The 27,141-nt window shown below is 32.8% G+C and overlaps 2 protein-coding genes across 2 annotated transcripts in view; one reads left to right on the top strand and one right to left on the bottom strand.

Annotated features, from left to right (window-relative positions):
• The first annotated feature begins 396 nt into the window (after nucleotides 1-396).
• Nucleotides 397-26,208, top strand: LOC139527296 (uncharacterized). The gene is made up of 17 exons (XM_071322650.1): nucleotides 397-514; nucleotides 3,062-3,298; nucleotides 5,108-5,302; nucleotides 5,847-5,956; nucleotides 6,395-6,524; nucleotides 7,391-7,618; nucleotides 8,285-8,526; nucleotides 9,584-9,714; nucleotides 10,640-10,719; nucleotides 14,315-14,820; nucleotides 17,077-17,244; nucleotides 19,436-19,637; nucleotides 20,285-20,479; nucleotides 20,873-21,030; nucleotides 21,467-21,784; nucleotides 22,798-22,896; nucleotides 25,959-26,208. Exons 1-17 carry the CDS (start codon nucleotides 493-495, stop codon nucleotides 26,109-26,111), a joined length of 3,174 nt encoding a protein of 1,057 aa, XP_071178751.1. The 5' UTR covers nucleotides 397-492; the 3' UTR covers nucleotides 26,112-26,208.
• Nucleotides 26,139-27,141, bottom strand: part of LOC139527295 (protein MMS22-like) — a 57,023-nt gene continuing 56,020 nt past the window's right edge. The window contains exon 37 of the mRNA XM_071322649.1: nucleotides 26,139-26,649. Coding sequence (XP_071178750.1) covers nucleotides 26,610-26,649 — 40 coding nt within the window. The 3' untranslated portion in view covers nucleotides 26,139-26,609. The remainder of the gene's footprint in view (nucleotides 26,650-27,141) is intronic.

Raw genomic sequence — 27,141 nt, 5'->3', positions numbered from 1 at the left:
GTTAGCTATAGATGTCTAAATTTTACATAAGAATCTATTTCAAGTGTATTTTTTTTTTAGATTCTTTATTATTTAACTTTCTGATTCTGATTATTTAAGTTATCAGATGCAGCTAGGACACGTACTCGAAAAAGTTTACCCTACTTCTTTAAAGGTATGGGGGCACAGTTTAATCTAATATTGATATGTTGTGTTCGTTTATATTAAAATGAAGGGTGAATATAATTAGGAACTCGATCATGAAAACAACAACGTCTTTTCTAAATTAACTGTGATGTGCTGTTTTTTTTTTTTCATCGGTTGTTTTATGATAAGAGGAGTCAGGAAACCTGCTTTAAACATTGGCAAAGTCAACAATTATTTCCTGACACATCTGCATGTACAAACACAAATACCGTGACAGTAAACTTTAATGTCTTTACGCACTAGTGTCGCATAAGTTCTTACCTGATATTCCTTATCGTATAAGGTCATTCATTTACACATTACACCATGTTGATCTTGGTGGTAACATGTAAGTATCTTCTAATATATTCCTTTATACTTCGTGTGAACATATTTTATTAATTTAATTTAAGTGACAGACTTATAATGCACAGTTTTGCATTAACATATTAACTTAATACAAATCAATATTTAATAGCAGTACCGAAAACAAGCTGTTAACTTACATGTTGTATTGCTTATCGCGTGTGAAAGGTCTTGATTGTTTTAAAGGAATATATTAACAAGTCCAAAATACTGTAACGAGGGTAATTCGTTGGTTTTGCGAATGAATATTTGACAGCTACGTCTTGAATAAAATGTTGGCTACATAATCAAGTGTTTGAGAAAAAAAATGAAAACAACACGTTTATTAATTTCTTGCGTCCGAAGCGCTTTTCTGGATTTACTTTCATCAGGAACGCTCAAAGCCCAACATTTGAAATCCGAAGATGTATAACATGTATAAGAACCGAAAACATTGAGCTATATGTCAAAAATACCAAAAATAAATAGCCAAATTAATCTAAAGCCAACTTTGCCTGAGGGAGTTGAAACCCTAGGTACTTAATAATTTTTAAATTTATAAACGGACAAATTTATTAGTAAATTTGAAAATCTCTTTTCTCCACACACTAAATAAGCCTTACTGTGTTTAAAGCCGTTAAATGAGTTATACATTGATCAGCTGTCGAGGGGCGAAGTTACAGCCTCTAACTAATACCGAAATACATATTTATATTCGCGAATACTTTATTTCGCGTTAACCCTTTTCAACCGACCTCTCTATTATTTATTTTTCGCGATATTCTTTCTAGTAAATTTTAAACTTATGGTGACTTGAGTAACACCGGTATCACTCAGATTACAATTCTACCTTGACAGGTAAGTTTGTATTTAGCCTATAAAATACTTATTTAGCCTTGAGAATTGAAAGGTCAGTTTATCCCATTCATACAATAGAAGTTGATAAATTTGGCTTCATGCCATTTACCTTGTCCAAAATTAAGGTCACTTTATTGTTATTGTGATGTTGTTAAAGTACAAAAGAACCCTATATTCTGACCAATGCTTAAAACTTTGTGCATCTTGATTTAATTGTTAAAAATCTGTTAATGTTGAATTTTTGGGGATATTTTTGGCCTTTTACTTGCATATTTCTTTACATGGTAGTTTTTTTTAGATATAAAAAAAACCTATCTGCTTGACTTTATAGAAATAGACTATCCTTGCATTACACTGTCTTGTTTTTTGTTTACACCATATCTGAGATTATTATTCTGTTATGTAGTTGAAAAATATTTTAAATGAGAGCTGACATTTTTTCTATCTTTAAATGTTAAAATAATCATAATGTGAACAAGAATGAGGAAAACATCTTGCTCCCCAAAAAACATTATCAACCAGGATATAAAATTCCAAATATTAATTTATTATACTTATATCAGTTGAAATCTCAAGCCAATGTAGGTCATGTCCGAACAGAAAATCAATAAATATGACAGTACAATGTACTCTTAGCACAAACACATAAGGTCACTGTGAAAAAGACATCTAAGGCAATAAACAGTCAGTTATACCAAACCAGTTTTACTAGATGTCTAGTTTAAAACCAGTTTGACTAGATGTGTTCTATATTTTGACAATGTAAATGACATGAGGACCTGCATTGGTTTTTTTAATATCTGTATTCTTTAAATTTTTAGGACATTTTTCTTTTAATAGCCTTAAAAATAACTCATTCTGTAAAATTCTCATGAAAAGGATTTTACTATTTAGTCTTTGTGTTACAAGATTATTTATCAATTCTGTACTTGGATCATTTATTTATATTATCAGTATTGCATTACAGTTAGCTAAGTAACCTTTTTTTTTGCACAGTTATTCTTTATGCTTTTGCACCCCATTAAATTATTCTCTATTCTTTATTTTGTTGTTCATTTTCTCTATTCTCTATTTATTTGTTGCTATTACATGTGTATTCTCTATTCTGTAAACCCCATTCTGACCCTTATAGGTAAACGTCTATTGTATGAATGGGATAAATTGACCTTTCAATTCTCAAGGCTAAATAAGTATTGTATAGGCTAAATACAAACTTACCTGTCAAGGTAGAATTGTAATCTGAGTGATACCGGTGTTACTCAAGTCACCATAATTAATGAAATACTTTAATTGTTCAAAATTAGTTCTTTATAAACTATGAAAACTATAGGTTTAATGATTTCATGCGTCCGAAGCGCTTTTCTATATTTACCCTCATCAGGAACGCTTTCGGATTTGAAAGCCGTGGATGTGTATAGACCGAAACAGTTTTTTTTATTGCAATTGGATAGATTTGAAGACCATGTTAAACAAACCGTCGTCTTTGGCAATCGATGTCCCGAGCTCAGTTAGTAGACAAATATATCTCTTTGATTGGAAATCGCCCTAATAACAATTTTATCTGAAATATACATTTTGTAATAAAATTGAATTTGATTTTTTTATGCGAGCTAATTTGATAACAAATTGAAAGTTGCATTAACCATGTTAACTTTTCGTTGTTCTATATCATAAAATTATGTATATATTTTAGTTGGTGTATTACAAAATGTTGCTGGTATATTACCAAATGGTTGCCACCGACTGGAAGACCTTCCTCTAGATACAGCCGATCCTGGAACTATATTTGGAATAAATAATGAATTAAATCAGAAAGCACCACCTCACAGAACTGGTAACCTGCGATCACAACGCCCTCTACCTACTCAACACTTTGCTTCTAATGCCATTAAAGCATCGCCTGTTCCGATGATTTTATATCCATATGAAGGTACAGCAAAGTCTATCTTTTAAATATATTATAATTAGATCATACACTTTCGTTTAGTAAATAGTCGAGAGACAACAATAATATACCTTAAATTATAGTAAATGTCTATACCATTATGCAAGTGATAAATTCCCCGTCCAAATTAAAGGGGCATTAGTTACGAAATTGAAAAAATATCAAAATATGAATTTATCTTATTTTTAACATTTCTATAAGCAGTCAGGTTTGGTTAAATTTTACCAAAGAGCTAAAGAAAAACGATGACGAATCAGTATTCATGCGAGTTATTCAAATACAGGTAAAATGATGAACTACATATTCTTAACTGTGACATGGACTTGCGCATGGACATCGAACAATTGTCACTATTAGATTGTACGTGCTGCAATATTTGTATTCATATTTCTAGTCATATGATTTACGAAATTCGTTGGAGATCATCTCGATAGTTTTAAAAATAGATGACGTCTATTATGAAATGCATACGTAATGTTGTTACATTTTAACGAGAACCACAAGATGAACATCAAAACAACTCGATGAATAACGGTTCGAACAAAAAAATATGACATATCACACTAAATGTAATAAGTCAAAATAATACATATTATTCGTCAACAATTTATAAATTGTTTGTTTAGGAAGTTTGAAATTTGAATAGACGTTTTAGTATGTTTTAAATAAACTTTGAGATATTGAGTCGAATCGGTGAAAATAAAATCGAAAGCTAATGCTTAATAAGGCTACGGTAGTTTAACTATGTTGAAATCACGATAAGACAATAATTATGTGGTAACAAACAAAACCGAGGAATTCGCCTTATCAGAATCTAAAGGACTGTGGGTAATCTCATTGTTCGTACTCCAAAATGAAAATGACGTTACGTCATTGGGTGGATTTCCATTGTTTAGAACGTTTTGAACAAATCACAACGTTTTGGTGAACGCTTATGAAAATATTACCCAGAATGCATTAGATTCTTTAACGGCAAATTACATGACCGGCTGCGTCAACAAGTTACAGATCAATCAAACAGATCACCAAAGATCAACCTTATAACGTGAAATTGCACTAGAGAGTTTATATTATGATGTTAAAAAATTGGCTTTTGTTAACAAATAGTAATTGCCTGGTATCTTTTGTCTCTGATTTTGACTACTTCGTGTTGAACATTGAATTAGTGCATGATGGAATTCATAGTTCAAACACTTGAAATAAAAATAGTCATAAACTAGCTTAAGAAATTGGTTAACGTATTCCTTTGTAGCAAAAATAACTTAATTCAACAATTTTTCATTAGCTACAACATTTTGATTGAATGGCAAAATGTTATAATTGTTGTTAATTCTTTCTGTATATTTCAGTTGACCTTTTAATGCTTGACTTCTTCAATTTAATACAACTTTTGGCGCTGTAAGCGAATATGAATTCGTCGTATTAGTTTAGCATTGCGGTAAACCGAAAATATACAAAAACATTATTGGAACATCATTTTCAAACTGATAATTGATAATGATAAAATTAAAAAACGAACTATACATCCTTAAACATATGTATCATAAGGAAACGGTTAAGATCGTCATCAGGAACGTGCAAAGACAAAAATGAAAAATATAACTAATGATGTATAGGTATCGAAAGACATTATAAGCTTAATGGCCATGCAAATAGGACCTACAAATAACAGCCAGATCTGACTTTTTTGTTATGCTTTTCGTCGTTGAAATGTTTTTATTGTTTGCTGCTTATATTTTTTGAATTTGGAGAATAATTAATATTGTGACAAATGGGGATGTTTCACATTTTCAGCCTTAATGGAGAGTGAAGGTATGGTCTATGACGCCTATACTTTAGATAGATGGTACGACCCTGACAGATCTGACATGATGTTACAGCAGTCTGCTAGTATTGCAGGACAATCTTGGAATAAGATATGGTCACTTGGAACAAATATGAAACAAATGACCTCTGGTCCAGATGGCAACAAGGGTGGGGTATTCACAGGTAAAAACTATACTCAGATATAATCAGAAAAATTTTGCTAACTACATATTACACGTCAAATTATTATCGGAACTATATGAAAAAAAAAGATTATGAAGTGAGATAAATGAAACGTTTGCCAAAAGCCAGTCTCGACATCACATATTCAAAACGAAATTGAAAAAGAAAGCTTACTTATTTCATACATACATTGTTTGTGTTTTTGTATGCTGAACGTTTGTCATTTGATCGTTTGTTGCTTTTTATCATGGCATTGTCGGTTCGATTTTGACTGATGAGTTTGACTATTCCTTTCATATTTTCCGCCTATCCTTTTTGAAAAAAAAATAAAAAAATATCTGGTATAAAATAATAAAGTCTGCAAACAATTACTGATAAAAGCATGTCTTCGAAGGTTTTCGAAAAAAAGAAGGATAAATCATTTTTAGGAAATATTTTTAATACAGGTATATCCAAACTCCTCTTAAATTCATATTGTAAAAATCAAAATAAGCATATAAATAAATAAGTAGCTAAATTAGAGATTTGTTTATTATCAATTCAGGTAAATCAGGAGTGAGGATTGGAATATCTGGAAGTTCGGAGCCTGTAATGACCGATTTTGGAGATTTATTTGCCAACTTTGAATACCACGGAAATAGTGGGACAATGGAGGTATGATTGACATGTTTGTACTGTATGTGCTTTTCATTGTCGAAGACATTAGTACGATGAAACATATATATTATGAAACTTTTTCCCGTTGACTTTTTTAATGACTTTTGTTTCAACTGTTGATGGGGTTTATAAGAAATAAACTCATCATAGATAAAATGATTGAAATTTTGTATTTGCGCCAGACCACGCATCTACACAAGACGCATCAGTGACGCTCGATTCAAAAGAAGTTAAAGTGTCATAAATCAATCTATTGTGGTTGTGATTCTGTGGTTTCAAGCGAGACATATGACATAAACATTAGACAAAACCGTGTGACAATAATATTAATTTATGACGTTGCTAGTATTTAGCGGTATGATGTGATACTGATCGGGTCGTTTTCTTAATTCCTTTCCCGTATTTATCATCCAATTTTCTTTTGTTTGTTTGAAGGTCCCGTTGGTCAGAGGTTCTGCTCTTTTAACCCACATATTTAAAAATGCTGACCCAGTAATTAAACCATATTGTTTAAGCAATATAAATGGTCATCAGACTCACTTTGACTGTCCTAAAGAAGCATCAGGTAAGATTTAAGGGATACCACGGTAGGTGAACAAATCTGCTCAAAAAACATTTTTTTAAAGAATGAAAAAAACTATAATAGTCAAATTAATATTGGTAATTAAAACAAAATGGTATCATCAAAAATCTAAGTGAGGAAATGCCATATTTATTGTCAATATCGTGTTCTAAACATGTGAAAAATGACATACTATATGAAATGTAATCACCATGATCTTACTCATATTATTTGGCCAAAAAAGATTGAACCAAACCCTTTTCCAAAAGCACACAGTTTTGCCCTCATTTTACCTTTATAAACATGTTGTAGTGACATATGTTGGTGGTAAGGACTTGGTTAATTATCAATCAAAGGACAGAAGAAGTCCACAAATCACAAATCTTCACAAATGGCACCTGTCAGAGTTTACGTTTCGAGCGCAAAGGAACATTATTATTTATTTTTAAAACTTGTGTGTTGCGTTGATGGAAATCAAGTGAATTGATTTTACTCTACTTTATCGTAGCATATTTTGAGAGATTATTTTAATGATGACTACTTTTGAAGTAATACATATCCATGATATCATAAAAATTTCCCCATTTTTCTGTTTGAAATACATATAACAAGTAAACGAGACATTGTGGTTTTAATTATGTTTGATAAATACTAATAGATTAAAAACGTTTCAAAAGCAGATCTTAAATTTAGAAGATTAATCAATTGATGTTTTGTCTTTAACATCCAGTGGCAAATCTGTCAAACATGTTGACGATAAATTATGATAGATATGATAATGGAATGTTTACACTGTGGAATTTCTTGAATATATTTATACATTATCTCTTTATCTTAAACTATTTCACATTTATGCTCATCTCTTTCAGCATTTGATGGAGGTAGTGGCCATCTATCAGGTACATGCAGCGGTGGAACTCTGCATATCACACTAGACAGCGACAAACCTATACATGACATTACACGTTTACAGTATTCAGTTAATTCGTTGTCAAACTGGCGTTCAGGGAAACATGGAATGCGTAACTGCGATACGAACTCCTGTCATATGTCTAACGAAGATAAACGAGTCACTATAAATATTCCTAATTCACATGGTATGTAATAGATTAAGTTTTTTTTACTCTGACAGTACTTTCCATATGTAGTAATAACATACTAGTTAGTGTGTAGATTGAAATAAACGTTCAATAAAATGGCATAGAATCAATCAAAATGAAACATATTTTAGTTTGAATAAATTGCGACCTACAAACATTTCAAAATATGTAGTCACACAGAAATTTACTGTTGTTCAGTACTAATTTATTTATTCAAAACGCAAGGTAAAATTAACATGAAGGAATCGATAGAATTAAAAAAAAATAAAAAAAAAATAAGTGCATTGAAAGAGTCAGTGTCTCCGGTTATGCATGCGTAATCCGCCATGCAAATGGCGCAATCAAGATAACATAATATAAGAGCATACAATGTGGATTAATATAGTATCACTAGTCATAATTCGAAAACGCAAATTAGATCCGGGTAACAAACAAACACCGAGGTAGGCACGTCAACTATTGAATAAAAACAACAGAACAACAAATAAATAAATTTGTCATAGATACAAGGTTTAAAATTCTGTAAAAAAAAACAACACTGAACTACAACAAATGCAAACACCAGTTTACATAGAAACAAACTCTAGATAAAACCTGCCATATTCCTGACTGGGTACAGGACATTTTAACTTGTTTTAACTCTTGCATTTATATATCTTGAAGGACAAATGGCATTTGCTGTAAACTACATCGGACATTATCTTTTACCTGGGAATTGGGTCCCTAACCCAGAGCAAGTTACTTGTAGTGGTAAAAGGGATACAGAATATGACGCAAACGAGGAAGTGCATGAAAAGCGTGAAAGTTGTCACCCAGATGACATTTCAGCATCAGCCGTCTGCGATGTCAATAGAAACATTGATATAACTATTGATCTGGGTTCAAATGACATTCCTATTGAAGCGGTCAGTCATATACTTAGTATTCTGCTTAGGCTTTATTAAATAAACTGATTATATTTTTCAAGGCTCAAAATGAAGATTGTAAAACTGAACCAATGCAATTAAAAAATAATAACTACATCGAATAATCAATGTACTATTTCGCCATCATAAGTTGGTTAGTTAATGGGCTCAAATTTCGAATTGAAATGGGGAATGTGTCAAAGAGACAACAACCCAACCAAAGATCAGAAAACAACCGAAGGCTACCAATGAATCTCCAACAGGACGGGAAAACTAGGTATCCGGAGGCGGGCTTCAGCTGGTCACTAGACCAAAATGTGTACTAGTTCAGTACTGCAGTTAATACTAAAGTCAAAAACATAAATGAACTTAAATGAAAATTCTACAAGCATTTAATTGCCAGAGGGACAAGCGCAAAAATGCAGCGGGTTTAAATATGTTTTGTGAGATCTCAAACCTTGCCTACACATCAAGCCATGTAAAAAAAGAACACAAAGCACTATATGCACGAAAAACTCAGTTTAAAAGAAGTCCGAGTCCAATTGGTAACAAAAGAAACTGAGAAAGATTACAGGTGTACATACATTAACAAAGGACTTCTGGCAGTTACTGACATGCATGCAAGCTCTGTTAAAAAATATGTTTCATCATATGAAAATCAAGCAGAGGATAAGTACCATACCATCCTAAATTAAATGAGATGAACATACTGGTAACCCGTATCATACCAACAACTAATTTTAGAATATGTGTGTTTATTTCCGATTGAAAGACCATACGATGAATCAATATTAATACCAAAATATGCAAATCAATTTCAATACAAATACAACATTATGGTTGTTGGAGATTCTATCACCCGAATGTGACCAACCAAATCACACGTATTACCAAGTTTGATCAAGTTTGTACTAACATGAACAACAGGACGAGTGTCACATATGAAGCAGGATCTGCTTACCCTTGCGGAGCACTTGATATCATCCCCATGGCGTTTCAGTTTATTTTCGTCTTATTAATTTGAACGTCCCTTTGGTATCTTTCGCCTCTCTTTCAGATACAATATGCAATGGAAGGTTCAGATGTTTGGCACCACCCACCAGCAATGTACAATTGTAAACCGGATCATTGTACACGTACTGGGAAATTTGTTCATATCAAACTCACAACTTCTTCTAATAATTTCAAGTAAGTATTTTAGCTACATTTACATTTTCTTCAACGCTGTCGTCAAATTTAAGAAATAGTCATCTTATCTTTATTCTTACCGATTATGTCGTATAGAGAAAACTATCAAAGAACCCATACTTATGATTTTGTACGCCGGTCGCGCGTTTCGTTTTTAAAAGACCCAGTAGTGATTCTCGCATCACTAAAGTATCATCGAAATAAAGTACGAGGTTGATGAACATTAGGGACCCAAAATTCATAAAGCCAAATACGCGTCAAATAATTTATTCCTCAATTTGTTAAGTTTTACTGACTTTTGATTGGCACGGCAGTTCATGCATTCAAAGCAGAAGACGCTTACGCTTTCGACACACCGACTTAGTTCGTTTTTTGTATCGATTTAAAGGATTTGAACATTGGGAAACTACTATTGTCTTAACTTACCTGAAGAATCTGAAAAAGAAAACAAATTAAGCTGAGCTCATATGAATCCAGTCAATCGCAAACAAAATAGTTAAGAAAAGCATTTTGATCTTACAGTTTCAAATATAATGCCCTTGTCACTTGTTTCCCAGGTACGACATTTTGACCTTTAAATGCATTGCTATCATACAATAACATTTAAACATAAATTATAGTGTTTTGCTGTACATCGACGAATTAACATTGACTATGCGTTTCTTTCAAATGCATACCAAAAACAATTATGAGTTTGGAATACGAAAAAATGAATATTGTCTTATTAACACGTAATACATCAAATGAAGAACTATCAGTCGTTTGCTCTAATTCAATATTCTCATCAAAAGGGTGGTAGAACTTTTTATGACGCCTCATTTCAATGCTTTTCTTTCATTTGAATTGGTGTAAATAGTGTTTTTCTCTGTTATCTTTTATGAGTATTTCTATAATTTCAATATCTTTTTCCAATTTTGTTTTGCAGCTATGCAATTAATTTCATAGGTTGTACCACAGTTCCAGTAGGTAACTGGATTGATCAACCCCTCACTGGAACATGTGGAGGCGAGTATATAATAAACCTTCAGTTTTCGTAGAGCTTCAGACATTCAGATAAATGTTAATAAGTTCTCTCGCTCTGATTTAATGACATCTAACATGCTCCTGAAACATGCATATCTCTATCGTTATGTAAAAAATTTAACATTTTAATACTTATAATACCATAGATAAAGTTGGTTTAAGGTATGCATACACAGGCTGCATATTAATTAAGACAAAAAACTATAAATCGTACCCAATTTTTTTAACATAATAATACAATAAATATTTGCATTGCATCTATGGAGGTAAAAATTGCTTGAAATTTTGATGAAGTCTCTTGCTCCATTTGAGGTATAATTTCATACAAAATCCTTGAGATCCTCAATATTCGTACTTCTCACATTAAAGTCATGCTAATTTCTGTAATGTGACATATATAAGTAATGTCAAATTCAAATAACAAAAATACCGAAATAACCGGGGGAAAAAAGTCCCATAAGTCACAGCAAATAGCAAAAGCAAAAGCTGAAATACATCAAAAGAATGTGAATATTTCTGACAACTATTTTTTACAAGACTAAGGCCGTGTTCAAATAGACCTAAACTCGGTGTTGTGTTAGTGTAACTCACGCTTAAACTAAACATAATTACGTTCCCATTGATATGTTTACATGTAGTTTAAATCCTGTTTTGTCTACATGCAGTCGATAGTCGATGTAGGCCTTGTGTATGTTAAGTGTACACAAAACTAGGCATCCAGAACATTAATTTTCACATGTTTATTTAAAATAAGAAACGGTTTTTATATAAAATTAATACTTATTGATAAAGTTCTTTACAGAAATATTTTTCTAAACTTGATATATTTATTTTTTATGAAAACAATTTACGTAGCCTTATTAACCCCTTATCAAGACTCATCTATCATCATTGTCGAACACATATATCATTTGAAAAGGTCTTCCCGAATCGACTGGAGGAACATACTGACAGAAATATTTGCCACTGGTCTTTACTCAATCAACGATCATTCACTCATAAATGCATTACTTAAAAAGGGTGAGGTTAATTGTTTGTTTGCATGTGTAGTATCTCAGATCCGTTAAAATACAATTAGAAATATAAAAAAAACTTACCCCCTCCCTTTGCCAAATACACCTTGGAGAAAAAAATACCATTTGAAACAAACAGAAAAGATAGAAATGTAGTGATTCTGTTTATTCGTCTAGATCTGTTAGCACGCTGATGCAGCCTACGTTTTTAATGCGTAATTGAGATATTTAAACTACTGCAAATCATCCAAAATGACTTTCTTAAAGGAGCAACCACTTTACTTAAAAAAGGGGGGTCTTGAGTCTGTCAGAATTTTTTCTCGCGCGAAAGTTTATATTTAGTTTTTTTTTTTATGGTAGCAATTCAATATTTAACACTATAATGCATGGGGAAACTTTGGATTCGGAATATGTGTTCATTTTAATCATCTGTATGACTCGATTTTTTTTTTAGTCAAATTGTGGAAAAACCCATCTCCCTTTTTTAAAGTCAAACAGTCCTTCCCTAAATACTAGAAAAGTTGTTCGAAATTTGAATTCTGTTCTACGTAATGAACATTTAAATGACATATAGTTTACAATAGTTATCAAAGGTACCAGTGATTCTGTTTATTCGTCTAGATCTGTTAGCACGCTGATGCAGCCTACGTGATCAAATCTTATGGAATTTCACCACTAATTAATGGCCCCATTGTTTCTATGTTAAATTCCTCAATTTCGAGTGGTCACAGCTCTTTTATCTTTAAAAGTTCAAATGAAGTGACAATCATTGCATGTCAAAGCAACACCTTCTGGTGTCATGTACTGAAAAAATCAACATACCTTGCATGGCATATAAGAAAGAACTGGTTCCCGGAACTTCGGATGTACCAAAACAGGTACTTCCGATCTGACAAAAAGGCAAAATGTACCCTCCTTTTTAAATTTCATGCCATATTTTTATGTACTACTTTCTGGTATGTGCTTTCTGGTCGGGCCTGCATTAGTGGTGTTACACCTTATGTACAGGTAACTGAACAAGGTGTATAGATGTGAACAAATTTAATGTGAAACTAGTGTACATTACATTAAACCACATTTAAACATGTTTCAGTTTACTGAACACGGCCTTACTTAACATTCAGTGCGTGATGTAGTGAATAAACAACAGATCAACTACCTATATACGTTGATTAAGAAATAATTCATGGGGGCTTGAATATATCGTGATTTTACCACGGGTTGGCCCTTTAAGCAAAATATTTTACCCTAGCGATAGATATAGATATATTCAAGCCCCAATGAATTATTTCAATTCTAATAGGACAAATACGGCAATTCGTTTGAATCAAAGCGCTCTAGGTGGAGGCAAATATTTGCCGTTCCCATGAAAAAACGTACTTTTAAATAGGCGTAAAAGTACGGAGCAAACCGAATTAGTGACATGCTCAACCTATTTACAATAACGTATTTAGATAGTTTTGGATGATTTTAAATGATAATTTACTCATAATTATATATCATATGTATAAAAAATAAGTTGGCCTATACCACATTTAAGCATCGTTTGTTTACGTTTCCTTGTGATGATTTTCGGTTTCATAAGCGTGTATTTTCCCGTAAAATGCTTAAATTCTTACGTCATCGTTCTATGACGTCGTGTAACTCATTCATTAAAAAGCATATGACGTGGGAGTACGATCGGAACAGCCCAAGCAATATATTCTTAGTTTACCATGGGTGTATACTCAAAGCGTTTGAAGGAAGTCCTGTTACAATTAGGAAATAATTAATGGGGGCTTGAATATATCGTGATTTTTCCACGGATTGGCCCTTTATGACAAATATTTTACCACGGGTTGTCCCTTTATGCCAATATTTTACCCATCGCCATCGCTTAGAATAAAATATCGGCATAAAGGGACAACCCGTGGTAAAATCACGACATATTCAGGCCCCCATGAATTATTTCGATTCTAATAGGACAAATACGGCAATTCTTTTGGATCAAAGCGCTCTAGGATGAGTCAAATACTGTCGTTCACATAAATAAACGCACTATTGAATTGGCGTAAAAGAACGGAGCAAACTGAATTAGTTACATGCTGAAACTATTTACAACAACGTATTAAAAAAAATATGCGACACATGGCGCTAACGGGAGTTGTAAGTTGTAATTTAAAAAAAATGGATATGGTTTATGGATGGATAGTTTTGGATGAATTTAAATGATAATTTACTTATATGGTTTAAATTGGCTTATTATTCCACATTTTAGGATCGTTTGTGTTCGTGTCCTTGTCATAATTTTAGGTTTCACAAGCGTGTATTTTCCCATAAAATGTTTATATTCTTACGTCATTGTTCTATGACGCCGTGTACCTCATTCACAAACAGGCATATGACGTGGGGTACGATCGGAATAGCCCAGGCAATATATTTATATTTTACCACGGGTGTGTACTCAAAGCGTTTGAAAGACGTCATGTTAGAATCATATTTATTATTTCGTTTCACGTGTATAAAAAGAATACCCTCAGTTTATAATATAAGCTATTGAGTATCAACGTCATTACTTATTACAGGAAGTGTAAATACACCTTCACCAACCGTTGCGCCGACACAAAGCCCAGTCCAAACACATAATCCAGTAATAACAAACCCTACCCAGGCTCCACATAACACTGGAACAGGGACTGTACAAGTCAAACATGGATCGAAGTTCATTATGGAGTTAAATGAACCTGGCGATGAGCTTCCAAATCAAACAAGAAAGTATTTGCTTTATTTTTCACAACCAGTTACTCCCCATGTCAATCAAGGTCAAAGTACGATAAACTTTACTCCAACAAGTGGCGGGAAATACAATGGCATCGTCCAACTGGCATACCTTGGTGCTAGCCCACGTGGGGATACGACACATAACAACGATTTAGATAAATATTTGGGTGTTTACTCCTACAAACCCTCAGCGGCCTATTGTGTTTCCGAGGAGGTGAATAAAACTTTTGTCAGCTTTGATTGGAATCCAAACAATCAACATGCAGATAATCCTATGGGTGAACTAATGATGGTAACAATGCCTCATCATGTAAGTATACTAAAGTATTGATGCGCCTCAGCCAAATCATGAGTCTCTGATCTGTGTTAGTCGTGCATGATTTTTAATTTTAGTTTATTTATATATTTCGGAGTCAAGAATGACGTCCATTACCACTGAACTAGTACACATTTATGGTTAGAATCCAGTCGAAGCACACCTCCGGATGCGGGATCTTTTCGCTGTACTGAAAATCCATTTTCTGTTCTTTGATCGGGTTGTTGTCTCTTTGACACATTCCCCATTTCCATTCTCAAATTTATAGTATTTTCTCTGCGTTGACGACAACAAAATGATGTTTTGGTAATGTTAATTTATTTAGAACAAGAATGTGTCCAAAGTACACGGATGCCCCACTTGCACTATCCTTTGTTCCCTGGACCGTGAAATTGGGTAATAATCTAATTTGGCATTAAAATTAGAAAGATTATACTATAGGGAACATATGTACTAAGTTTCAAGTTGATTGGACTTCAATTTTATCAAAAACTACCTTGACCAAAAACTTTAACCTGAAACTCCCACTTTCATTTTCTATGTTTAGTGGACCGTGAAATTGGGGTCAAAAGTCTAATTTGGCATTAAAATTAGAAAGATCATATCATAGGGAACATGTGTACCAAGTTTGAAGTCGATTGGACTTCAACTTGATCAAAAACTACCTTGACCAAAAACTTTAACCTTAAAAGGGACAAACGGACGAACGGACGAACGAACGAACGGACGGACGGACGGACGAACGGACGCACAGACCAGAAAACATAATGCCCCTCTACTATCGTAGGTGGGGCATAAAAAGCATAAATACAAGTCTTATACGTACTCTAAACGGAAAGTCCTTTGTCAAATGGCAAAATCAAAAGCTTAAACACATCTAACGAATGGAAGCACAACTGTCATATTCCAGACTAGGTACAGGCTTACGTAGAAAATGGTTGATTAAACGTGGTTTTATAGCTAGCCACATCTCTCACTTGACAGTCGTATCAAAGTCCATTAATTGACAACAATGTGTGAACAAAAACAACAGACATGATACTAGGTAAAATGTCAAAAATTGGTTAAAAACAGTTAGCGTTGTGTTATAATTTTAATTGCTTTAAGACAAACAAATATGTCAACATAGTAAAAACAATTTTTTTTTCTCAATGAATTGAAAATAAAAACTTGGTGTGCCCGATTCTCTTTCTTAACATTATCAAAAACGCTTAAACCCACTTATTTTGAATTAAGGTCTGTGTAAGTATTTCCATACTCGGGGATCAAAAGCCTTTCGAGAAAAGAAATGGGAAACGACATATTGTTATCTTTTAGTGTTTAAGCAACAAATACCTATATATAGCAAATTAGAAAATTGCAATTACATCATATTCAAATTGAAGTGTTTAACGACCTTGACTGGCCATACAGCCCTCGCACGGTCGGAGATTGCATCATATGAGTAACTGACAGGGATGGTCATTGGACTTAAGTTTGAGCAGTCCATTTCTGTTATACCTGCTCCTTGATGATAAGGTTCCAGATTAGCTCTAAACGGCCTCATTAGGGAGCAACCATTTCAATTTAAAAGGGGAGTATGATTTTTATGCCCCACCTACGATAGTAGAGGGGCAGTATGTTTTCTGGTCTGTGCCTCCGTTCGTCCGTCCGTCCGTCCGTCCGTCCGTCCGTCTGTGCCTCCGTTCGTCCATCCGGTTAAAGTTTTCGGTCGAGGTAGTTTTTGATGAAGCTGAAGTCCAATCAACTTGAAACTTAATACACATGTTCCCCATGATATGATCTTTCTAATTTTAATGCCAAATTATAGTTTTGACCCCAATTTCATGGTCCACTGAACATAGAAAATGATAGTGCAAAGTTCAGGTTAAAGTTTTTGGTCAAGGTAGTTTTTGATGAAGTTAAAGTTACATCAACTTGAAACTTAGTACACATGTTCCCTATGATATGATCTAATTTCAATTCCAAATTAAAGTTTTTACCCCAATTTCAGGGTCCACTGAACATAGAAAATGATAGTGGGAGTGGGGCATCCGTGTACTATGGACACACTCTTGTTTTGTCTGAGTCATAGTGCAAACAATTTTATTTAGTTTTTCATCACTATCAATCTTATTTTTAAAAGTTAACACAATAATGTATAGTGAAATTCCTTTTTTATAATATATCTCTCCCACTGGTTGTTCCCTTAGGATACACTCAAAATTAAACCAAAATCACCAATATCATGTAGTAGAACTAACGTTTTAGGCACTGATACTAAAGAAAGACCATGCCAGTCATTTGAAGAGTACAGTCTATGGGTTTGAAGGATATGTTGGTAGCAGCTGGCTGATGGAAATGGACATGCCTAGAGCAGCAATGGAACCTGAAAATGCCGCTGTGAACATGATCAAAGGGAATGCACAACAGAATAAGGTAACATAGTACTCACAGTTTGTTACCGTATAAGACGAAAATAAACTCATCATAGATACCAGGACTAAATTTAGTATATACGCCAGACGCGCGTTTCGTCTACAAAAGACTCATCAGTGACGCTCGAATCCCAAAAAGTTAAAAATGCCAAATAAAGTACGAAGTTGAAGAGCATTGAGAACCAAAATTCCTAAAAGTTTTGCCAAATACAGCTAAGGTAATCTATGCCTGAGGTAGAAAAGCCTTAGTATTTCATAAATTCCACAATTTTGTAAATAGTAAATTTATAAATATAACCATAACAATGACAATTCATGTCAACACAAAAAGTGCTGACTACTGGGAAGTGATAATTCATTGATATATGTAGAAATGAACCATACATGTCATAATTAATGTGAATAGCAATAAGGCTTTTGAATTGTATTAACCTTTAAATATTAACAAACCACTTCGAAATCGCAATAATGTTTTATAAATGCTTGTTCTTTTACTTCATTTGAATGTAAAACTTGTTTAACTTTTTTATTTAACCATCAAAATGTTCTTTCTTTACACAATTTATAGGTATGCAAACCTTCCTTTTGAACGTAATTACTTATTACAAAACATTTGCTTTCTTGAAATTGATTGAACAAATAAAACTATTGTTATTTACCATTTCAAAAAAGTAAGATATTTAAGGACGAAATCCCAAGTCGAATAGTGAGGCAAAATATATCGGCGAGCGGAGTGAGGCGAAAAAAATTTGGCATCAGAGCTTCTTGGGGTCGCTCAAGGCCCCCAGAAGCTCTGAGAAAACTAACGCAAAAACGTGCATTCTGAGCGTTTCTCAGACTCTTTCTGACATTAAATTGCAATTTTTTTTTAGCTTTTTTTTCGACAATATTCTGGTCTGAAAGCAAAAACATAGACTTATTGTATTTTAAGACTTGAAGGTTTTATGGTCAACATTAAAAGACCGATATGTAGGAAAAAGCAAAATTCGTAATTGTCATGATCATTAATACCGGATCTGTCTGTATGTTTAAGTCTTGTATTGTGCTTAAACTTTGGTGATATTTTTATGACTAGATTGAAATATAGTGACAGTGCAGTATTATGCTTTAAATACTAGTACTGCTTAAGTCGACACTAGGCACACTTGACCCTGTTTTACGGTATAAATGATTCTTTTATTGTTGAAGACCCTCCAGCAACTTTGACCAAATGATTGATCATTAGTATTTTTTATGCATTGACTTTGTGTGCGATTAGGTTTCGTGCACATTTACTCCATATTCCGTTATTTTCTGTAAAAGGGTCTGAACATGACTTAATGCAAGTTTAACCCATCAATGGAAATGGTCATATGGCAATACATTATTGCTTTTTGTCAAATTGTTTGATACCGGAAAATTGGTGACCTTACTTTCATTTAAACCATGTCAGTTATCTATTTTTATCAACCAAAAGTAGCCAGTTGTAAATTCTTTGATATCAAATTCAATTCTCCATGCAGAAACGACCATTTTTTTCTGTGTCTTGTATATTCTTAAAACATTTTCTCGCACAATATCTAGACATCGGTTTGCATGCAACATTGCAAAACAACACGTTTACAAATGAAAATCAACACTCAGACTATTGTCATAAAGTACGACAATAAATAAGCAAAAAACAAACCCAGGACACAGAAGTTCAAACAATAGACCATCAACTCTGAAAACTAAAAGTAAAAAAGAAACATGGATCACGAAAAACATGCAGGTACGACACCAGATAGTGAAGAGAACTTGCTTCTTGTTATACACTTTCCGTGAAAACAATTTGATATTAAGACAATCTTTTGTTTCACTTTTTTTTTTAAATTTCTAACATGAGGCATTTGCCTCATTTGCCTCAATGTAGTTACGGCCCTGGCTTCAATAGCTTCCTTATCAATAGCATGAAGACCATTGGCAAAAATGAATATACAATGTGTCATTCGTTCGTTATTCATTTAACAATAGCATATGTTTCAATTAACCAGCGAATAAACATTCTTGGTAAAATGGAAAAGATAAATGTCTTTATGAAAATCAAGTATTTTGCACTAAATGGATGATATATAAACAGTAGTAACAGATTCAACTTCACGATGATTAAAATGACCCGACTTTACGCAAAGCATAAGTGAGTAAGTCAAATGAAATACGATAAACTATTTCAGGACATGCTTGATGCCATTGCGAAGGATGCATCTGAAACCATTCTAGATCAGATATGTGGCAGAGTAGACAGTTATGGGGGCGGTAAAGAAATCGGCATGTTGGCAAGACTTGCTAGTATATCACGTGCTTTTAATACCAACCATTACCAGAAGTTAGACTCCAGCATAAAGAGTTGTTTGGAGAAATGGCTTCGAATAGATGGTAAAACTACCTATTTTTAATTGGAAAAAGAATGGGTGTTTATGAGTTATCACTTTGTTTGACAACAGAATGAAGATCATTGGTTAATATGAAAATTGTTGTAACAACATCTACAAATAATTAGTTTTTCAAAAAGTACACCAAACATGATATCATCTTGTAGTTTTGTATTCAAGTAAAAACGTGTTTTCTGAATGTAACTAATACATGTAATATGTTAGTTGCTGTTTCAAAAGTTATTTTGACAGAGTGGCTTTAATAAATATGAGTTATTCTTTCCTTAAACAAGAAATGTGCATTTTTTGCCGTTTTTGCTTGTGAAACACAGTTAATTGGACTACTAACATGTAATTAATTCAACATTTGTTAAATTTAAGAATGGGTTATACACCATGGAAAAGAATTAAAAAGCTTATGGATTATTGGCATGAAAAAAGGGAATTTAAATGTATATATTCTATTAGACATTTTGAAGGCTTTAATAGCCAAGAAATTATAAAATGCATTAGAGTGATACTACGCAATATAAAATTCTCACAAACAGTATAAATTGCTGCACATGTGTTAATTATTTTTCTGTTCGTCTATTCGAGAAAATTACTGGTAGTTTATTAACGAAGCTAAACATATTTTTTTCACTCTTTAAGATACTTTGTATGAAATGTGGAAGTTTAGATACGATAGTGTTTGGGGAGGGATGTTTCTGAGATCTACAAATAGTCGCACGTTGGACTTTGCTTCGGACTTTGGATTCACTTTCTACAATGACCACCATTTCCATATCGGATACTTTCTATATGCATTAGCCTATTATGTCAGACATGATCAAGCATGGGGAAAACGTAAGTTTGATTTAGATGATCTTAAAATGATGTACATTTGACATATATGTGTCAGTTTTTTTATGAACTCCTGTTCAAATTTGCCTATGAGTTCTATATGTTTGTCCTTTTTGTTATTGCCATACAGCACGTTCATTTGTCTTTTGATAATCTAATACCAAAAAGGGAATGATACGACAACTAGATAAGTACCTAAATTCGTTGAAATTGATTCCTAAAGTTAATTTCACTTTTTTTAATTATTAACAATAAAAGTTTGTGTACTTGTAAGACATTCGCAGTTTCAATATGTCTATTAACCAAAAGTAATCAATGATTGATTGACAGATCTAACAGTAAATACGGTATGCGAATTTGCTCTTTCACCTCCTCCCCTGTCTTCTATATTTATAGAGCATAAACACAGAATCTACGCCTTGGCACGTGATGTTGGTAATCTAAGTTATAAAGACAAACACTTTCCTGTTGCTAGACATAAAGACGTATATACTGGATTCTCATGGGCATCTGGTATTGCTCCTGGAGTCAGACAGGAAGAATCTTCATCTGAGGTTAGTATTACTAACTCATTGTTACTGTTTGGTACTTTGACCTTGTTCTAGTCGTATTAATATATAGTACTAACACAGTAATTGTGATATCACAAACTGTTTTCTGACATCACATAATCTTGTGATCAAACAATGGGAAAGTCTTATCCTTTAAAGGGTGTGAGTTTCACATGCATCAAGACTGAATAATCACTATTTAAACAGCTAAACTTTGCATCAAGCAGTCGACCAAATAATTCAATGTACAAGAATTAACAGTTGATAACCATAAATATTTTTTTTCTACAGTAGACTAGGCCATACAAGAGTATAATTTCAAAATGTCTGAAATTGCAACCGAGATATGATCCAAAGAGTATTGTGGTTTAATTTTTACATTGTGTGCGAGTATTATTGCATGTTTTTCATTAGACAAAATATGAATCTATATTTGTAGGGTTTGAATTGCTATCATGCTCTTGCTGCCCTTGGCGATGCCTACAAAGATTCCCGCCTTAAACACACTGGTCAGGTGCTGTTAGCTATGGAGATTGCTTCAGTCAGAGAATATTGGCATGTCAGGGACCACAACTACAACCACTTCCCACCACTGATACAAAAATCTGGCGCTGTCGGAATGATCGGTGAACAAAGTTTCTATTTGTACACACTAAACTGGCCATGTGATCCCAATGTGTTTCCACAGCGACATGCATGTCTGATTGGTATACAAGTAATGCCTATCACAAGTGTATCTAAATACTGGTTAGACAAGGTAACAGCTTACATTGAGAAATGAGCTTGTTTTAAGCACCTCTTGCATACACATCCGTTTCTATCCAAGATGAACACGTGTCCACTATGCAACATTTCATGTACGTCCAATTTAATTATGTACTTATATAAAGAACATAAAAGTAGGACAACAATTTATAAAATATATTTAGTCGTTTACTTGCATGAATCAACTGAAGATTCAATAACACTGCCAGAAAAGTAATTACAAAGTTTACTTCGACTGTATCTCATTGTTGTCTAGACAATAATTGTCTATCATTATTTATCAATCACTAAGTCTTATTGTTCTCTTCTTTTTTTGGAACATTTTTGGTTTCCAAATTTTAAAACTTTACTTCTTTCTTCTGACTCCAACGCAACTGCTGATTCTTATGTAGAAGAATCGCGCGTCTGGCGTATAAAATCAAAAGCCTGGTATATTTGATGAGGTGTTTTTTAAGGTTAATATGTACGAAAACTTAAATCATGTATCTTCCATATAGTAATATTTTTTGTCTAATTGGACTTCGACGTGTGGTGATGCAGTGTAGTATATCTTATTATAATCTAAAGAAATGTAGCACCGAAAATATGTCTATATGGCTAATAGGTTGGTAGAATCTAGAAGTTCTAAAACACCTATGTAATTTAATAATCAGTATCTGGACTGAGAGGGATAACATTATGTTAAAAAAAGTAAATGATGCCAGTTTACTGACCCAGTGAATCCTTCATAGGCCAAATTTGAATTGTATGGCACTTATAATATCCATTAAAAGTTGTATATCTGCCTCAACATTTAAATATGTTAAATATATATACATATCTGGGGTTTTAATTTTTCTTTTGTGTTTTCTCTATTCTATATTTTGTCATTGTATATCATTAAGAATTAATAATAATCATTGTAATAAATTGTTTGTAATTATACTGCCATATTATGGTGTCCTTGATTGACAATAACAGTATTGTACACCTACTTAACATGTAATAATAAGACATTTATTCCAGGATTGGGCTAAACATGTGCTTAATTCTTGTACTGAAGCAGTCAATCCTAGCTCAGCCAAAGATTACCATTTAACAGGAGGAAGTAAGCAACTCAATTCAGTAAGTATTCCTGATCAAATGTATGATACTATCTTATATTATCCATTAGTATGACAAAACATAAACAGATCATTTTATAAGACTCATTATGTGTTTGTTTTACAATTTTCACGTAAAGTGAGGGAATCAAATTATTAACTAATGCTAGACTAAGTACTTACTGCTCAACAACATTATTGGAGAACTAGCACCTAAAAAACCTGGCTTGACTAGCTATATATATATATATATAAGTGGTATATTATAGAGAAGGCATAGTTTATTTTTACACAAACAACACAATTTTATCCATCATATGAATTAAAGATTTTCTATTGGACGTATAACTTAAATACTGTAAAAGCAGAAATTTTCGTGGAGGATTTAATTTCGTTTATTCCGCGAAGAGAATATATCCATGAAATTAAAACCTCCATGAAAAGTTAACCTACATATAATATCACTTCCAGTTACAGGAAATGACGAAATTTAATCCAAATGAAATCTTATAGAGAGACAATTAAAACCACGAAATTTTAACCTCACGAAAATTGATGTTTTTACATTATATCATCAGCATGAGAAGACACCATCCAAATTTCGTTTTTAACACATATCAATCAATAGACACCATTGTAATTTGATCGATTGTTATGGAATATATGTACCGCTTGCCTTAAACACACTCTGTTCCTCTTTTTAGCTCACCTGGCCCAAAGGGCCAAGTGAGCTTTTCTCATCACTTGGCGTCAGTCGTCGTCGTTAACTTTTACAAAAATCTTCTTCTCCGAAACTACTGGGCAAAATTTAACCGAACTTGGCCACAATCATCATTTGGGTATCTAGTTTAATAAAATGTGTCCGGTGACCCGGCCAACCAACCAAGATGGCCGCCGTGGCTAAAAAAAGAACATAGGCGTAAAATGTAGATTTTGGCTTATCTATAACCAGTATATTTTAGATGTCAGAATGTTAAAATGTGGAATTCAAATAATTGTTATAAATTTAGTATTAGTTAAGATATTTAGCACTAGCTTAAGAAATAATTTACTTGATAAATAGTTAATATAAATCTTCACAATTTTAGATAAGTGTAAATGACAATAGAGAATTAAGGATTAGAGAAGTGTTATATATACAAAACGGATTTCTTACTTTTTAAGATTTTAGGTTATGTCACAAAGACTTAATATTTGGGAAAATAGATAAAATAGCATTATTATGTAAATTAGATAAATGAGTATTAATGTTATGTAAATTGAATAATGAAAAACAATATATATAAGTTGACCATGCAGTTTGGAATACTTGCCTTATAGTCACGTATTATTGGACACTGGTGTTATAGACTCGGATTTATATTAGACATGCTGTTTTATTATGTCTCATGAACTTATGTGATTATTGTGATTATTGTGATTGATAAAACTATACTGAATGCTGATTTAATAAACATTATATATTGAACTTTGAATCTGTGTTACGTTGACATGTATTCATATAAAAGCTACCTGCTAGTTCCCCCAACCTAGCAAGATGAGTAACCAGGTCAGGAACGAGCTTAATACTGGCCTTGGTTATATATCACTCTGAAACCAAAGCATTTAAAGCAAATCTGACATGGGGTAAAATTGTTCATCAAGTCAAGATCTATCTGCTCTGAAATTTTCAGATGAATCGGACAACCGGTTGTTGGGTTTCTGCCCCTGAATTAGTAATATAAAGGAGATTTTGCCGTTTTTGGTTATTATCTTGAATATTATTATAGATAGAGATAAATTGTAAACGGCAAAAATGTTAAGCAAAGTAAGATTAACAAATAAGTCAAACATGATCAAAATGGTCAGTTGACCCCTTAAGGAGTTATTGCCCTTTATAGTCATTTTTTACCAATTTTTCGTAAATTTTTGTAATCTTTTACAAAAATCTTCTCCTCTGAAACTACTTGGTTATATTTAACCAAACTTAGCCACAATCATTATTAGAGTATCTAGTTAAAAAAATGTGTGCTGTGACCCAGCCAACCAATCAAGATGGCGGCAATGGCTTAAAATAGAACATAGGGGTAAAATGTAGATTTTGGCTTATAACTCTGAAACCAAAGCATTTAGAGCAAATCTGACAAGGGGTTTATTTGATTATCAAGTCAATATCTATCTGCCCTAAAATTGTCAGATGAATTAGAAAACTGATTGTTGGGTTGGTGCTCCCAAATTGGTATTTTTTAAGGAAATTTTACAGTTTTTGGTTATTATCTTGAATACTGCTATAGATAGAGATAAACTGTAAACAGCAATAATGTTCAGCGAAGTAAGATAAAAAAAAAAAAAAAGGTCGACATGACCAAAATGAAGGAGTTATTGCCCTGTATTGTCAATTTTTAACAATTTTCATTAATTTGGTAATTTTTTTAAATTTTTACAAAATATTTTCCTCTGTATCTAAAGGGCCAAGTTTATTATAGATAGAGAAAATTGTAAGTAGCAAGAATGTTCAGTAAAGTAAGATCTACAAACACAATTTTGTCATGTACCATCTGTGTCCTTCATAGACCAAGGTGAGAGACACAGGCTCTTTAGAGCCTCTAGTTTTCTTTTGTGAATGCAACTTTTAAATTGCATAATAGATGGAAATTTTATTCTTCAATCTATATTTTTGTTTCTTGGCTTTTGGCAGATGTAAACAAAGTAAAGAAAATCATATCATATATATTTTAAAAACAAGAAATTTCAACTACTATAGATCTGAAGCACTCTCCATAGCCAATGAACCTGTCCAGAAGAGGTTGTAGAAATCATTGAGACTTCAATTACCCATCAAACAGGAAGTGGCAGATCTAAAAATTGCTTACATGCTACAACTTATCATTATCGTGCAGCAGACTAAATATAAAATTATTCCATTTCAAAAAAGCAAAACACAAAGGTCTTCTGATAAACAAAAGAACCATATATATGACTGAATACTCATAATTATGTGATTATATATATATATAGCCCAATGTTGTTTGTGGACCAAATAGCCCACTGTATCATAAAAATATGCTATCAATAATAAAATATTTGAATTTGTGTGTTTTACAGGGATGGAAAGCATTCTGCTATGTTGCTATGGCACCTTATGATGCCGCCCATGCCACAGAAGCTGCTAACTATGTCAAACAACAATCACCACACCACCTAGTGGGTGGCACTAGTACCTCTAGTACACTGTTATTTATCTATGGACGTACATAGAAATTTGACATTAAAGAAGACTAACAGTCACATATAGTATGCTTGTATTATGTATCTTTGTTCTCATTGTACATATAAAATTAAACTTAACTTTCTCCTTTCTTGTTGTAAATTATAGTCTTCAACAAAGTATGAAATGTTGCTTGCTGGATATATATTATTATATAATTCAGTTTTTAGTAGCTATGGATGAATTTCTAACATGAATGCTATTCATATTCGAATGTTTTTAATCAAATGTAGAACATTCCAGTGCTACAGAGCTTCAGCTAGGCTCTTGGTTTAGGCATGGAGCAAAAAATTTAAATTTTTAGCTGAGTAGGTTCCCCAAATTCAGTTCAATTTCCAATCACATCACCAATCTATCTTTTGTAGATCTAAATAACTATATTGATGATTCTTTCCATGTTTTACTCTGAAAGAAACATCAGCAGCATAACTTTTAGATACTAGATGTACTTCTGTTGTCACAGCAACAACATTCTTTCAAAACATCACTCAGGAGTTGAATGTCCCAATAAGTGAATGGTATGTTTGTCTGAAATGATAAAATAAAGAATTGTGTTACCAAAACAATTACAGAAACACTAAGATCTATAATTAAAGCAGGGGGGGGGGGGGGGGGCTTTATAAGCTGTGCAAGGTTGAATGAACATTTTCAGAATGTTTTTAAAGAGTTTACTTAATATCTGGGTTATTTTTGAGTCTGAGTATCCTGTTGGTATCTTTCTTCTCTCTTATATTACAAAATTGACCATATGCATATTTTAGTAGAATTTATCATTCATAGTATGATGTTTCTATAGTTAAGTATTTTGTGCTGTGGTTTTACGTTCAGTCTCAATATTGCTTATAATAAGTAGACATCTAATAAGACATTGAAGGAATTATTATCAAGGTAAGCAGACTGAATTTGAATTCAACTTAATATCCTCTATTGCACCTCTGATGGAATCAATTTTCACTTTCAAATGATATGACCTCTACCATAACTCAGTTTCCTGGTCCCCTGCACGAGTTGTAGATATAA

This window comes from Mytilus edulis, chromosome 6, assembly GCF_963676685.1.
Source record: "Mytilus edulis chromosome 6, xbMytEdul2.2, whole genome shotgun sequence".
Classification (NCBI taxonomy): Eukaryota; Metazoa; Mollusca; class Bivalvia; order Mytilida; family Mytilidae; genus Mytilus; species Mytilus edulis.
This window is presented reverse-complemented; position numbering and strand designations above follow the sequence as displayed.

Bases quoted from the DNA above. Each gene is read 5' to 3' on its own strand.
- LOC139527296 (XM_071322650.1), top strand. From the start codon at position 493: ATGTTGATCTTGGTGGTAACAT. The intron at 17,245-19,435 runs GTAACATAGTAC...AAACTATTTCAG, and splicing joins GGAATGCACAACAGAATAAG to GACATGCTTGATGCCATTGC. The intron at 19,638-20,284 runs GTAAAACTACCT...TCACTCTTTAAG, and splicing joins GAAATGGCTTCGAATAGATG to ATACTTTGTATGAAATGTGG.